This window comes from Ooceraea biroi, chromosome 12 (assembly GCF_003672135.1).
Source record: "Ooceraea biroi isolate clonal line C1 chromosome 12, Obir_v5.4, whole genome shotgun sequence".
NCBI classification, from domain to species: Eukaryota; Metazoa; Arthropoda; class Insecta; order Hymenoptera; family Formicidae; genus Ooceraea; species Ooceraea biroi.
Window position 1 is genome coordinate 4,025,287 of NC_039517.1, and position 13,213 is coordinate 4,038,499.

At 44.1% G+C, this 13,213-nt stretch overlaps 1 protein-coding gene across 1 annotated transcript in view; it reads left to right on the forward strand.

Moving 5' to 3' along the window:
- The window catches only part of LOC105285052, a 37,466-nt gene that overhangs the window by 8,243 nt on the left and 16,010 nt on the right, over nt 1–13,213 (forward strand). Inside the window, exon 5 of the mRNA XM_011348984.2 lies at nt 119–207. Within this exon, the coding sequence (XP_011347286.2) occupies nt 119–207 (89 nt within the window). The remainder of the gene's footprint in view (nt 1–118; nt 208–13,213) is intronic.

Sequence of the window (13,213 nt, forward strand, 5' to 3'; positions counted from 1 at the left end):
TCTCATCGAATTCACAGAATTTCTTATTTTTAACACACACAGCGCGTAAAGATGAGCGATAAGTTATACAGATGCTTCTAGGCAATTGAAAAATAATATTTTCTTCGATCTGTTGCAGTAACGCAGACATAGACGATTCTAACAAGCTACCAGTGAAGCCGGAAGAATCGCCGCCCGCAATCAAGAAAGATGCGTTCGTTAAAAACGGTGAGTTTACACAGTAATTAAGCTTTAATTAATCCTCAAAATACGATTTGAGCCAATGAAACGCAATTTATCCAATTAACACAAGAATGCGAGGCCAGCGCAGAACGATTAGAGATCCGCTCGCTAACAGCAAAGCCAACAAATCACGCATTTGCGCCCATTAAGGCCGACTGCGTAAAAAATTTCATACCACCGTCAAACCTTGAGCCATTTAATTAGTCGGGCCTCGCTTTCGATAGCATCACCAGTATCTTCGTCTTTCATGATCAGCTGGAAATCCGTCACGGTCGACTGACCAAGTCGACGCGAGGATCATCACTAAAAGAGCGTTGAAAAAGTCATTGTCTGCGCAGCCATCCGGGAGGACGACCGTTATGCACACCCACGCTACCGTGGCACTCCGCCATCGAGCTTTATAAAGGTTACGCATTAATCACCTTGCATTTACGCGCCCATACAGCTCTCCGGTTTCGCGAGTAGGTGCATTCAAAACGGAGGCAGGCCGCGAACCGAGACAAAGGCGTGTAGTGGCGCGCCTTCTTCGCCAGGAGAAATTCTTATTCACCGACGTGCATTCTGGTATTTTCGCGTGAATGGGTAGACGTTAGCGTTTCCTCTCCACGATAGCGACGTAATGTGTAAAGTCTTAATCGAGACATCCTCTGGACGAGGGCTTACGCTTCGTGTCATTCATTTACTTGTATTAAATCAGCACACTTGAGAATCTCCCCGTGATTCTTCATGGATGCAAACGCACTTATCATCCTCATTGAGATATGTACGCATAATGTATGCTCTCCGCGGGAACCATTTAAAGAGACACGTTATCCCACGCTCTGGTCTCGCCGCAAGCCGACAGGAAAAAACGCTCGTCTGGTCAATGTAGATCGATGATCGATCGAAAACGGTAATTCAGCCGTGGAGATACCGGAAATCGAGCACCGTGCGAGCGATAGTAATAATCTGGATTGCACGCGCACTGAAGTATGTTATCAAAAGCAATGATGCGATCCATCAATCGCAAGCCTCTCCCGCATGACGATCCGCTTGCCTTTTTTGCAGAAGTCTTTCTTTAGCAGACCTATCGTGAAAATCCGCAGGAACAGAGCACTTAGCATAATAGAAGAAATGACAAAAGCTGAATAGTAAGAAACAACAAGCACCAATGTAACAATTACTTTGAGTGGCAAATTTATTTTCCAGGGACATATCGACCACGCACGTTGAGCGCTGTAACGTTAGAAGCGACGTGCAATTTCCTAATGACGAGTCTGCACTTCCCGCGCGATGTCGATGTCGTCTTCGTCGCATTTCTGTCCCGTCTCTTCGTACGTAGCGCAAACGGCGCGATTCCTGAAGCGAATCGTGTAATAACGCGTGTACCGTCAGATCTCCATCTAGGAGTCCTTACCGTAGTCGGACGCTTTGTGCCAAGCGGGAAATAAGGAAATTCCGTCGGCACGGTCTCTAATCGGCGCGGTTGGCGATTCACCGCTTAAACGTGGATTCCCGACCGCCAGCCAGGTGGGTGGGTGTGAGAACAAAACCGTTAAGAATAATTCGAGAATCGCCTGGCAGCGAGCCGCGCAACGCTCGCGCGGATTGCTAACGAACAGCCGAAGCTGCTGCTTGCGAGGATCGTATTAAACGCGAAACTTTATGGTCAGGCGCCTCGGGTTGCCGAGTACTGGCCATTTTAACTGATCATTTTCCCAACGAAGCGACGGACGTTCGTTCCTCAACCCCGTTAAATATGGAGTCGTAAAAATTCTCACCGGATCCATTACACCCACCGTTTCACCGTGCGTGAGCCTGAGTACGCGAAAATACATTGCGTCATTTACGTCGGCTCGAGCCTCTTTTATCTCACGCCGTTATGCGTGTGCTCGAAGGCTTCGACAGCAATAACGTTCTAAGCCTCGTATTAACGAATAAGCCACCGAAGCCGTACATTTTTTACGAAATCGGCGCGCAGCTCATGGAACTCCGATCTCTGGAAGCATCTCCAAAAATACGTGACCAGAGTTGACCGCAAGAACCTCTTCCTTTGTAAGATTTTATCAGACTTTGCTCATGCGATTTATTTCTGATTGTAAATTCTTTTTCTTCTTTAACTTCTTACGAGATCCGATGGATCTCGCCGTATCGTTTATGTAACAGAAGACTAATCGTTCTTAATTATCATGTGGCAGATATTGCTTCGCAACATTTACGATCCGATGCCGCGAGCATCGCACACACCCGTTATAAATGATCGGACGACTGATCGGGGTCCGGCAAACCATACTAGGCGCAACAATATGGCGGTCCCAAGCCAACAGCACGATCTTCAGCCTCTACTGAAGCTCTTCCAGTGGCTGACCGCGCTCAAGGTCCCATTCCCCCTTAATCGCCTTCCTTTTCGAGATCTTTCACTTGGTTCACTTCCAATCGAAGAGACGGCGATCTCTGACGCATACTTGCGTACTGACGTACGCCTGTATACGCGGTCGCAGAAGACGGCATTCCAACGCGCCAGGGCTCCGCGTGCGTAGTACACTGACCCAAAGATAACGAACGTCACCCGCATTATCCCACCTGGTATCGACACCTCTACACAAATCTCCAATTCTCTATCTCTCTCTGGCAAGTAGCACTTTCTTTGAAACCAAAACGCAGAGCAACGTGTGGCATCTCTTAAAAACTACACAGTAAAAAATAAAATGTTAATTTTAACATTTTTTGCATGTCCCAGAAAGTCCACTCTAAATTTTAAGTTAAAGTAACTCATTCGTCATATGTTACTTCTTGACAAACTAGAAATGTTAAGTAATTAACACAATATTTTACATTTATTTTTGTTATTGTAACTTTAAGTGTGATGTAAAAATAACATACAAAGTAATTGAAAACTACATGGAAGAGAAGTTACAATAACTCATCAGAAAAGTTGATAGAACATTTTCGTTCGTACAATATGAACATTTACTTTTTATGTTATATTAACACATGATAGTAATTATTTCAACTTAAATTATTTTTGATAGAAACATTTAATGTTAGTAAATTTGATTATTTTATATGTCAAAGTTCATGATTATTTGAAGATTTACTTTAACTTCTTTTAGAATGTTAAACTGACTTTGTGACATGTTGATTGTTTAAAATTATTGTGTTAAAAGCATTTCAAATAATATTCCATTTCTAAGAGACATACACAAAATGTTAAGTTATGAAGTTAACATTAATGTAACATATAAAATTGTTATAAAAATAATAACATATCAGTTGTATGTGAATTTTACATTGAAGTAGTAATCAAAACATGGCAACACAAGAAAATTTTAACATATGGACGCACAATTTTTAACGGTGTATATTTCGTCAATCTGTACATCGAAAATGAGACGTTTAACATTCCTCGGAGAATTTGTGAATGAGAATACGAATACTTTGACAATATTTCGCATTGATCTTAAACAGTGATCGATTATTGGATATTCGCGAGTCGTGCAGAGAAAACTAGGCCACGTTTTGTCACGTTCGCACCGAAAGATCTGACTCGCAAGGCACTCTTAATGCATCCGATCGAACGAACTGCATTCCTCCGTGCTGGCTCGAACGGTGCAGGCAGTAAACGCGCCTAAAGATGACTCGCCCCGTTCAAGATCAACCGGTACCAACAAATTCAACAAAATATCCGTCGCGACCGTTGAACGGGAAATTGTGATCTGCATCGGAAATTGAAACCAGTCGTCAAACGGACACGTTTATTAGAAGCAGAGCGGGTCGCGCGATCGCGCAGGAGTGCCTGAGAAAATCGATATCGGAGAGACAGTTATTGTTATGGATTTGGTGAGAGCGAACGGAAGCGAAGAGGCCGGACATTTCGTTTGCCGAGTCAGGTCAACCTTGGCTGAAAGATTCTACTATGCGGTTATGTAGGCACGTCGAATACAGGAACCGAGATCTGAGAGACGACATTCCGTTGCGGCAACCCGGAAGCACTCCGCGTGCACCGACGTCAATATAATTAGCTACGATGCGTCATACTTAAGATGCAGATCGATCTGCGATGCTGACGAGCGATGGAATTACTTCCACACCAGACTTTAATCGTTCCATCTGATAATGCATAAATAAACGTGGAATTACATCTTCGTCTGCCTCGGGATGCATCAGGAGCGTTGAAGACGCAACATCCGCAGTTTACATGTCGATACTCTTCACATTCTACAATTACGAATCGCTATTGTAACGACAATTCACCGTGAAATTGTCGGGCGATTGTCTCGAATAGCGAATAATGAACAAGTCAATCTTTCTGACTCTCTATCTCTACAGCAATTTAACTCCTTGTTACTATATCTCGTACACTCGTGCTAATGAAAAGTCCAAGTCAAAGATATTTCTTCACAGTTACTCAAAACTGCTTACTTGCACTCGCGACTCGACTACCTTACCGCCGACCCGACAGTAACTTTGCAGAGTCGAGTCAAGGCGCTAAAACACAAGTCCAGGAAACGAGCGCAGCCGCGGTTCTATGGGGCAATCAGCGCAAATTTTTACCCCCATGGAATTTCTTTCCCGCTATAATTCACGTCATTGCGCGAATACCGCACCGTAAGTAGAAAAGCGGGCTTTTCTTCGTTTCTCTTAAATAAAACAGATCACCGGCTACTGGACTGCCGGAACCCGGCGCATCAAGATATCTTCAGAAGTAGCATTGTGACGAGCAAGTTTCAGACCGAATAGCATTAAGGGGGGAGCCTGCTTTAGAACGCTGAAAATAAGGTATATTTTACGAATTCTTTTTGGAGAAACTATACAGCGGATCATTATAAAACTTTGATGCATTTATTAGTACATGTTTAAAGATAAACAAAATTATTTTTTTATTTGAATATATCGCTTGTAGAGGTCGTCCTGGAGAAATCTTAGTGCAGCCGCGTCGCCGGCATTGCAAATTGGTGAGCATTCTCCTGCCTCCAAATTTCGTCCAAACTGAAAAATTGAAATATCTTCTCGTTATTTATGAATTCCCATCGTCGATGAACCAAAGAGAGAAGAAAAAAGTTGAAAAGTGTCAAAATGGTGGAGCTTAGAACACAAAAGTACGATTTTTAGGCAAAGTTTTTGAACTTTTTCATGCAAAAATAATTGTTTAACTTCATGTTTTTATGAATATTAAAGGTTCATCGACGATGGGAATTCATAAATAACGAGAAAATATTTCAATTTTTCAGTTTGGATGAAATTTGGAGGCAGGAGAATGCTCACCAATTTACAATGCCTCCAGGACGACCTCTACAGGCGATATATTCAAATAAAAAAATAATTTTTTTTATCTTTAAACATGTACTAATAAATGCATCAAAGTTTTATAATGATCCGCTGTATAGTTTCTCCAAAAAAATTCGTAAAATTATACCTTATTTTCAACGTTCTAAAGCAGGCTCCCCCCTTAACGGTTAATGTAATCTTATTGAAAGTCGAGAGGAGAGTGTCTTACGTTGCCAAAATGAATACCTTTGCTGCCATTGAACTGTGCCGACGCGTCGGTGAACAACTTTAAAATACCGTGTCGCGCGAATACGGCGAATGAGCCTTACGTGATTCGGTATTACCATCACGTTCGTCATTGTCCGGCATGTCGATCCTCCGCATACGATGGGCATGCAAATGTTTCCTGAATAGCGGTAATTCTTCACACGTCATGTGTTTGCAAATAATGGGAAAACACTAACGTCTTTAGCATCAGGTGTCTGCAGATTGGAAGTCCTTTCGACATCGACCGCCAGGATTGCGTCGTGGAAATCTCGATTTCGTAAAGAGAGCGAGATTTCCGCTTTTCGCTTCGCAGAGCGCTTAATGAATTTCGGTTCATATTACATATTACACGTGACGTTTCATATCGTTGTAGCGTCGAATGTACTAAAATATTATATACGATCCAACATCGTTACTCAACGTGATACTACAGCACGATGCTGGCGAATACTCGCCCGCTGCGCTTTAAATGCTGTGCCCTAGTTATTTTCGTAAAAGAGTTTCAGGACACGATGGTCTATTAATTTTTCAATTTAATAGCAAGCACTTTCGCACTTGGACTTCCGCACCTAGTGCATTTCGTACGGAATGCGTGGCGAATAAGAAATAACGAGTGTAGCGACGAGCTATTCATAAAGTGCACTTTAGCTAGGCTTTGCTTTCACGTTTTACGGTAAACCGAAACACCCGCTCTTCGACTCGAGGGAATTCGAGCCTTCAAAGACCAGCTAACTTCTTTTTAGCACTCGACTCCCGTGCTTATGGCGAAACGATCGGCAGTGACGCTCAAACCGAAGACGGTCTTTTATGATCTACGCTAAACCGCCTACGCGTTTGCGTGTCATAATAATAAATGATTTCTAGTTTCCTCTTTCGTACACGCTGTATTTCGCGTGTTAGCGTTAAAAATTCAGAATGCGAACATCATGGCAAGATAAAGTGACTCTTATATCGGCAAGGCAACACGGAAGTGTCACACTTGACTAGACAGCAGAAATCCCGGCGCAGAAGCATCATGTCGAAATCCGTCTTTCAGCAATTTCGCTTGTATTGTGCGTATGCGACTCCCCATGGATCGCGAAACGATTTATCAACGTTTCGATCTTCAATTACGAAATAAAGCGTAACGACGAAAAAACGGTCTTTTGTTGGACCGTACGCGATGAACGTGCCTCCTCAATCGATCCGATACAGCTCTAATCCCGCGTCAAGAATTCGTCTCTGATCACTACGTTGTCACGTATAACAAACATTCGCAGAGAGAACTGCCTTGTTAGAAATGATTACACTATTAATCATTAATTAAATCAGATTTCAGAGAGAGAGAGAGAGAGAGAGAGAGAGACACGTACACAGAATACAATCAACAAAATATAAAAACGATGGTTATCATTTATTTAACATCGACGGTTGATGTTGATGTTTTGATGTTATTCTGGTCATTGTCGAGATTACTACCCAGCAATCATCTGGAATGAAGATCGAAACATCTTCAGCCTAGTTACATACAACGCGTACCGACGTAACGAAGGCTGAACGAAGATGCAACGTGAGCTCGTCTTCAAGATGAGATTTCGAGGAAGGTGACAGCATCCGAAGCAACACATCACGCGAATGGTCAGTGGTATAACCGCAGCAGCTGCCGTATTAATTAGCGGCGAAACGTCGGGCTTTTCGCAATCCCCGGACGAATTTATCGGATCAATTTACACGCGTGCGCGCATTTACGATGCTATCGAGTTATCTTGAAGGGAACCTATTGGGAGTAAAGGCACCTCTCCTCGAGACCGGTAAGGAAGCGTCGTCTTGCTCGGTGGAAAGGGATGCCCGGCGCGACGTCTCGAGTAGAGGCAGAAGGCGTTCGCCAGTCTCTTGTCGACTCTCAAGTCAAAACGTTCCGAGAACCTTCGCGTGTGCTGCGTCGTCGTGTGCTAGGCATGCTCGCCATAATTCGCCTACGCTCGAAAATCGATCACCCTTCGGAAATTCCGAAATGATCTTAAACGCGACGTTCAGGGAGCAACATCGAACATATCTTCCCCTTGTATCTGCTTTTCGCAACTCCCTCGTGAGCATAAGAGTAATCTGCAACTCGTTTCTCAAACTGGTAGGACGCGATGCCGGTATCATTTAATTAGCTCACGACGTGAGCTCCGTATTCTAGCACCGATTCGAGCGTAAGCGAGTTTGAAGCCCGAGAAGTGTAACGAAAGTTTTCGCATTGCTCAGTTCTTATTCGTACGAATCGCAGACACGTACTTCGTGCTCGGTGTAGCATAGATCCATCTTTCCATGGTTCGCCTAAAGGTAGCCGTTTGCAGTGTCTCGTTTTCGGGCGCGAACATGTGCTCCCGTTACGGAGTTTAAAAGTGAGAGAATCACGAAACGTGTAACCGGTCAACGGGATTGCAGGATTGTATCAGTACAAGTTGCAGGCACTCGACGACCGTGAGAAGGAAATATTTATTATCTCGGAACGGTAAGATATTTCTAAGAATTGAAACTTTAATTAATTTAATTTACTTGATCTTTAGATCACTATTTGATACCACTGCGAATTGGTCGCTTAAGGGGGGAGCCTGCTTTAGAACGTTGAAAATAAGGTATAATTTTACGAATTGTTTTTGGAGAAACTATACAGCGGATCATTATAAAACTTTGATGCATTTATTAGTACATGTTTAAAGATAACAAAATTATTTTTTGATTTGAATATATCGCCTGTAGAAGTCGTCCTGGAGGCATCTTAGTGCAGCCGGCATTGTAAATTGGTGAGCATTCTCCTGCCTCCAAATTTCATCCAAACTGAAAAATTGAAATATTTTCTCGTTATTTATGAATTCCCATCGTCGATGAACCTTTAATATTCATAAAAACATGAAGTTAAACAATTATTTTTGCATGAAAAAGTTCAAAAACTTTGCCTAAAAATCGTACTTTTGTGTTCTAAGCTCCACCATTTTGACACTTTTCAACTTTTTTCTTCTCTCTTTGGTTCATCGACGATGGGAATTCATAAATAACGAGAAGATATTTCAATTTTTCAGTTTGGACGAAATTTGGAGGCAGGAGAATGCTCACCAATTTGCAATGCCGGCGACGCGGCTGCACTAAGATTTCTCCAGGACGACCTCTACGAGCGATATATTCAAATAAAAAAATAATTTTGTTTATCTTTAAACATGTACTAATAAATGCATCAAAGTTTTATAATGATCCGCTGTATAGTTTCTCCAAAAACAATTCGTAAAATATACCTTATTTTCAGCGTTCTAAAGCAGACTCCCCCCTTAAGGAAATCGCACTAATGTCGAGGGAAGGCCGACTTTGCGCGCTAATCAAATCGACTTGATTTGCGAAGCATCTCGACTTCGAACTCGCTCGTTAGACCGTGGCACGATGAGGTAACAATTGATCTTCGTGAATTGCTTAAAAGCTTAACAAACCACAGTTTCAGTTAATCTCGGTGATAAATTAGAATACTTTAAATGGGCTAAGTGTCTCATTTCCATGCGCATTTCAAAACCGAATTTTAAATCGCGAGTCGCCGCAACCAAGTGCAAATAGCGGCTCACGACATATTTCGTGATCGCAGTCGGTTCTTGGATTTAATCGCATATTATCGGTATAACGTAACCGTCTTTTAAGCGTTTCATGAACAATAACCGTCATTATTACTGATTTGTGATGCAAAATCTTTTTGTGTTTTTAACTTAATAATACAAACAACTCTTTTTTGATAGAATAGCATTGATTAAAAGCTGTAACAGTTAGACACTAGATATTAGATCCTAGTAATGGTGTCATCGTTATAACGAGAAAAACAAATTCTCTCCCGGATCATACATGACTGTGAAAACCCCAAAAAAATTTCTTTGTCTTAACGTAGATATGTAACTCCCATAAATGCGTGAATGCGGCTGTAGCCAACCTTGAGATAAAATAGAATGAAATTTATTTTACATCCGGCGTCGACCTCGAAGACTCACTTTCACTGCTCGCCACCCGCAGAAAAATGCAACAGCTGTTACGCATACGCGTGATATTTTCTGAGCTTCAAGGGTAGAGCACGCTAAGGGCACCATAAGACGCAGCTGCTTGCTCCGTGGACGAACTACACCTGCCTAAAAGTGTTTGTCGACTTGGATTCTTTCTTTCAGAGATCACGTTTACGCATAGTTCTGCTTAAATAAATCGACGAAACGTGCTGTAGTATTTAAAGTCCTTCCAAAAATGGAGCACTTTATCCAATTGATTTCAAATCTTTCGAATTTTATGCAGTACACATGTTCGAAGCGACAGCCGGCAAGTGCGTGCGTGCGTACGTCATCCACAGCGGAGAAGAAATAAAAGAGACGACGGGCTTTCGCTCACCAGAAAGCACAATTAGCTCATTCATCGTCCGCATCTCTAGTGTCAGCGTACGCGAGCGTACGTATTAAATGTGTGCACGACCGACAATCGTGTACGAGTACGAGCCAACGAGGGTTGGTTTATCGGTGCAGGCGCCAAGTAGTCAGTCATTGTGACTCGCAAGATACATTCTGTTAGCCAAGCTACGTGGCGCTCAAGAGGGTTTATTATTAACACTAACAGCCCTCCGTGCCTCATGCATCGTGCGCATCGAGATACACGTGTAAATTCGCGACTATGAGAGATCATTGCATGGAAAAGATCACAGATTGATTATTCTCGCGTCACTTTTACAGTTTTCATATTTAGAAAGAACCGTTGCGGCACTGAGATCAAAAGGATGAACGTGAAGAAAGCGGTCCAGAGCATTCACTTTATGTATGAAAGTGATGCACCATTTCCGAAACTTGTTACCAAAAATAGAGTATCTCGGGCAAATAATAAAACGTTGTTCTTGTCTCGGTTATTTTTATTGGAGATCATTTTTAGGGTCTAAAAAGGGCGAATGGCCTGAGGCGTTGCGGCTGCGAAAACCAGCCTGGGATGCGATCACCGAAAGCAAACTTCATTGCTCCGTGCAGGCGTGCGTGCGCGAGAGGAGGTTCGATCGCAGCCGCGGGGCTAAATTCCCGAATGCAACGCGTGATTCACTGGGTCGAGGTCGTTACTTAATCGAAATTGACGCACCCTTCAATTCGTTATAACGTCTCTGGAATGGAGCGAGAGCATTTGTCAAAACGAATGCACGAGACGAAAATATCAGAGGATAATTAAAAGCGGATAAAAAGCAAATCCACTCTAAAAGTTAATCAGTCTGGAAATATGGAAGAAAACTCCGCCAACTACGTGGAAGATTGCCCAAGCCAGTGAAAAATCTTGACACGAAACTTGACGATACTAGCACAGCCGTGTCCGCGAAGAAGTTAAAAGCGCTGAGGGATAAGCGTTGGTAAAGCACGCGCCTTGCCATGTGCAACGCGTCTTTCCACCTCACCAACACGTCACAAGAGTGGATACGCCTATTACCGCTCGTGAGATTAGAGCAATTTATAGTATCGCCCGAGAGTACCGACCCACGCGGCGAACACCACACTTCCGGTCAAGAATGTGTTAGCGATTTCGTTTCATTATTACTGAGGGCTCGTATCATATTTTTTATCAAATAAAATTCCGTGTTAGACATAACGCTGCAAGTGATTATCTGAAATTCTGAAATTTTCAGGAAAATCCTGCTTCTTCGATAGCTACCGCACTAGAGAAGCGTGCACCAATCGCGCACAACAGCGTTAATAAAATCGCGACATTCCCGGAGCTCCTAAACGTTTCTGTGGGTGGTTACAGGTCTCAAACGCGTATCTTGATCATTTCTCTGGCTCACCCACGCTACCGCTGGCACGCCAAGTACGCTAAACGCGTTTATTTCACCGGTACGCGTCGCGGCCCGCGCACGGTTCTTTCTCTCGCCTCCTCTTCGCTCGCCACAATGCTGCTTTCAGTGGCAGGCCTCAATTTGCCGTAATTATTATGTTTATCTTCCTCATTCACTTAAGTCCGCGCACCGACTTCGACGAGCCGGTCCTCCGTGTGCATTTTGTTCAGTGCAGTGGTACCGAAACGTGGCTGTAACCGCCAGGCACCACGGTGCCGCCTCGTACGTACGATTTGCAATGCAGCATGTTTGCACCTTTCTTCTGCTTATTTAATCAGATCGGAATTCCTAGCTCGCCAGCTATGTAATTATAATTATGATCGTGGGAGTTCCTATCTCGGTGGAGTGAACTTTATGTTTCGAACGTAAATGAAACATGAGATAGAAGCAAGTCCGTCAAATAATTGCAAAGTACGCTGTACGTAAACTGGGATCAAGACGCTCGCAGAGTTTTGTCGTGACAGCAATCAAGAGAAATGCAAAACAGAATTTCAGCGGAACGCTCGCGTACGTACACGATACGCTGGTCGCGTTGCGAGCGTACCATGTGCGTGGCTACACGGCCACGCGCCGATCATTACATCCTAGAAAGGGTGGGTCTACCAACGATCCACTGTGTCGAATCCAATTTGCGTGATCCTTTCCCTCGGAAACGACACGAAATCCTCGTCACGCCCGGCAGTTTGCAACGTGCTCGGCTCAGCTCGAGTCGACTGCACTTTCGACGAGCGTGAGAAGCGAGTGTCGGAATGTTGCGCCTACGAAGAAAATAACACGACTTAGTGCGCTTCTCGATCACCGGATAGACACGACGCGTACGGAACACGCGTTAACCGTTTCATAAAATCCACCTCGGGCGTTACAACTTTATCCGGTCGGCCTGGAAATATCTCCTCCCAGCTCGCGATCGTGCGATGTAACGCGGCGGGGGACGATGCTCGTGTAACGTCCGGTTCCTCACGTGCGTACCACGAATGGCCACGCGCCGATCATTACGCTCGCGAGAGAACGCGGCAACCACCACCGATCCAGTTTGTCAAACGCAATTTGCGCGATCCCTCTTCATCGCGGAAACGAATCAGCTCGGCGGTGTGCCCGATAATTTACGGTTTCTACCACGTCACGAGAAGAAGCCGTGGCGTGCGATAACGAAAGGAGCGATGCTACACGAGCGATTCCTCTGGAAAAGCAGTCGGTTGAATGGTCTCGGTGGACCGAAATAACGCTCCGCGAGAAGAAGTCATCTCCCGCTACGTGCCATCGCGCATACCTCCTATAAAGATGGAGGTTTATATCGAATCGAGCCGCATGTAGTACCTCACGTATTTTTCAAAGTCAGAAAAAGGCGAGGACTTTTCTCCGTACGACTGGCCCTTGACTTCTCGGTACCGTGATGCTGGAGCGTCCTCCACTGCCAAGTTTGCTTGGTCGAAGCAGAGTTAGCGCGAATGGATTGTTTCTGCGGCCGAGCGAAGGCCTTTGGGAAAGTGTAAAGAGAGTCTGAAGTGAGAAAGAGAAAACGAGAAGGGCAAGGGAAAAGAGAGAAAGAGAGAGAGAGAGAGAGTGACAAAGTAACTCTCTGCCGAGCCGGATAGAACGCGAGGAAACGAGAAAGAGCGAGGATGAAGCGAGAGA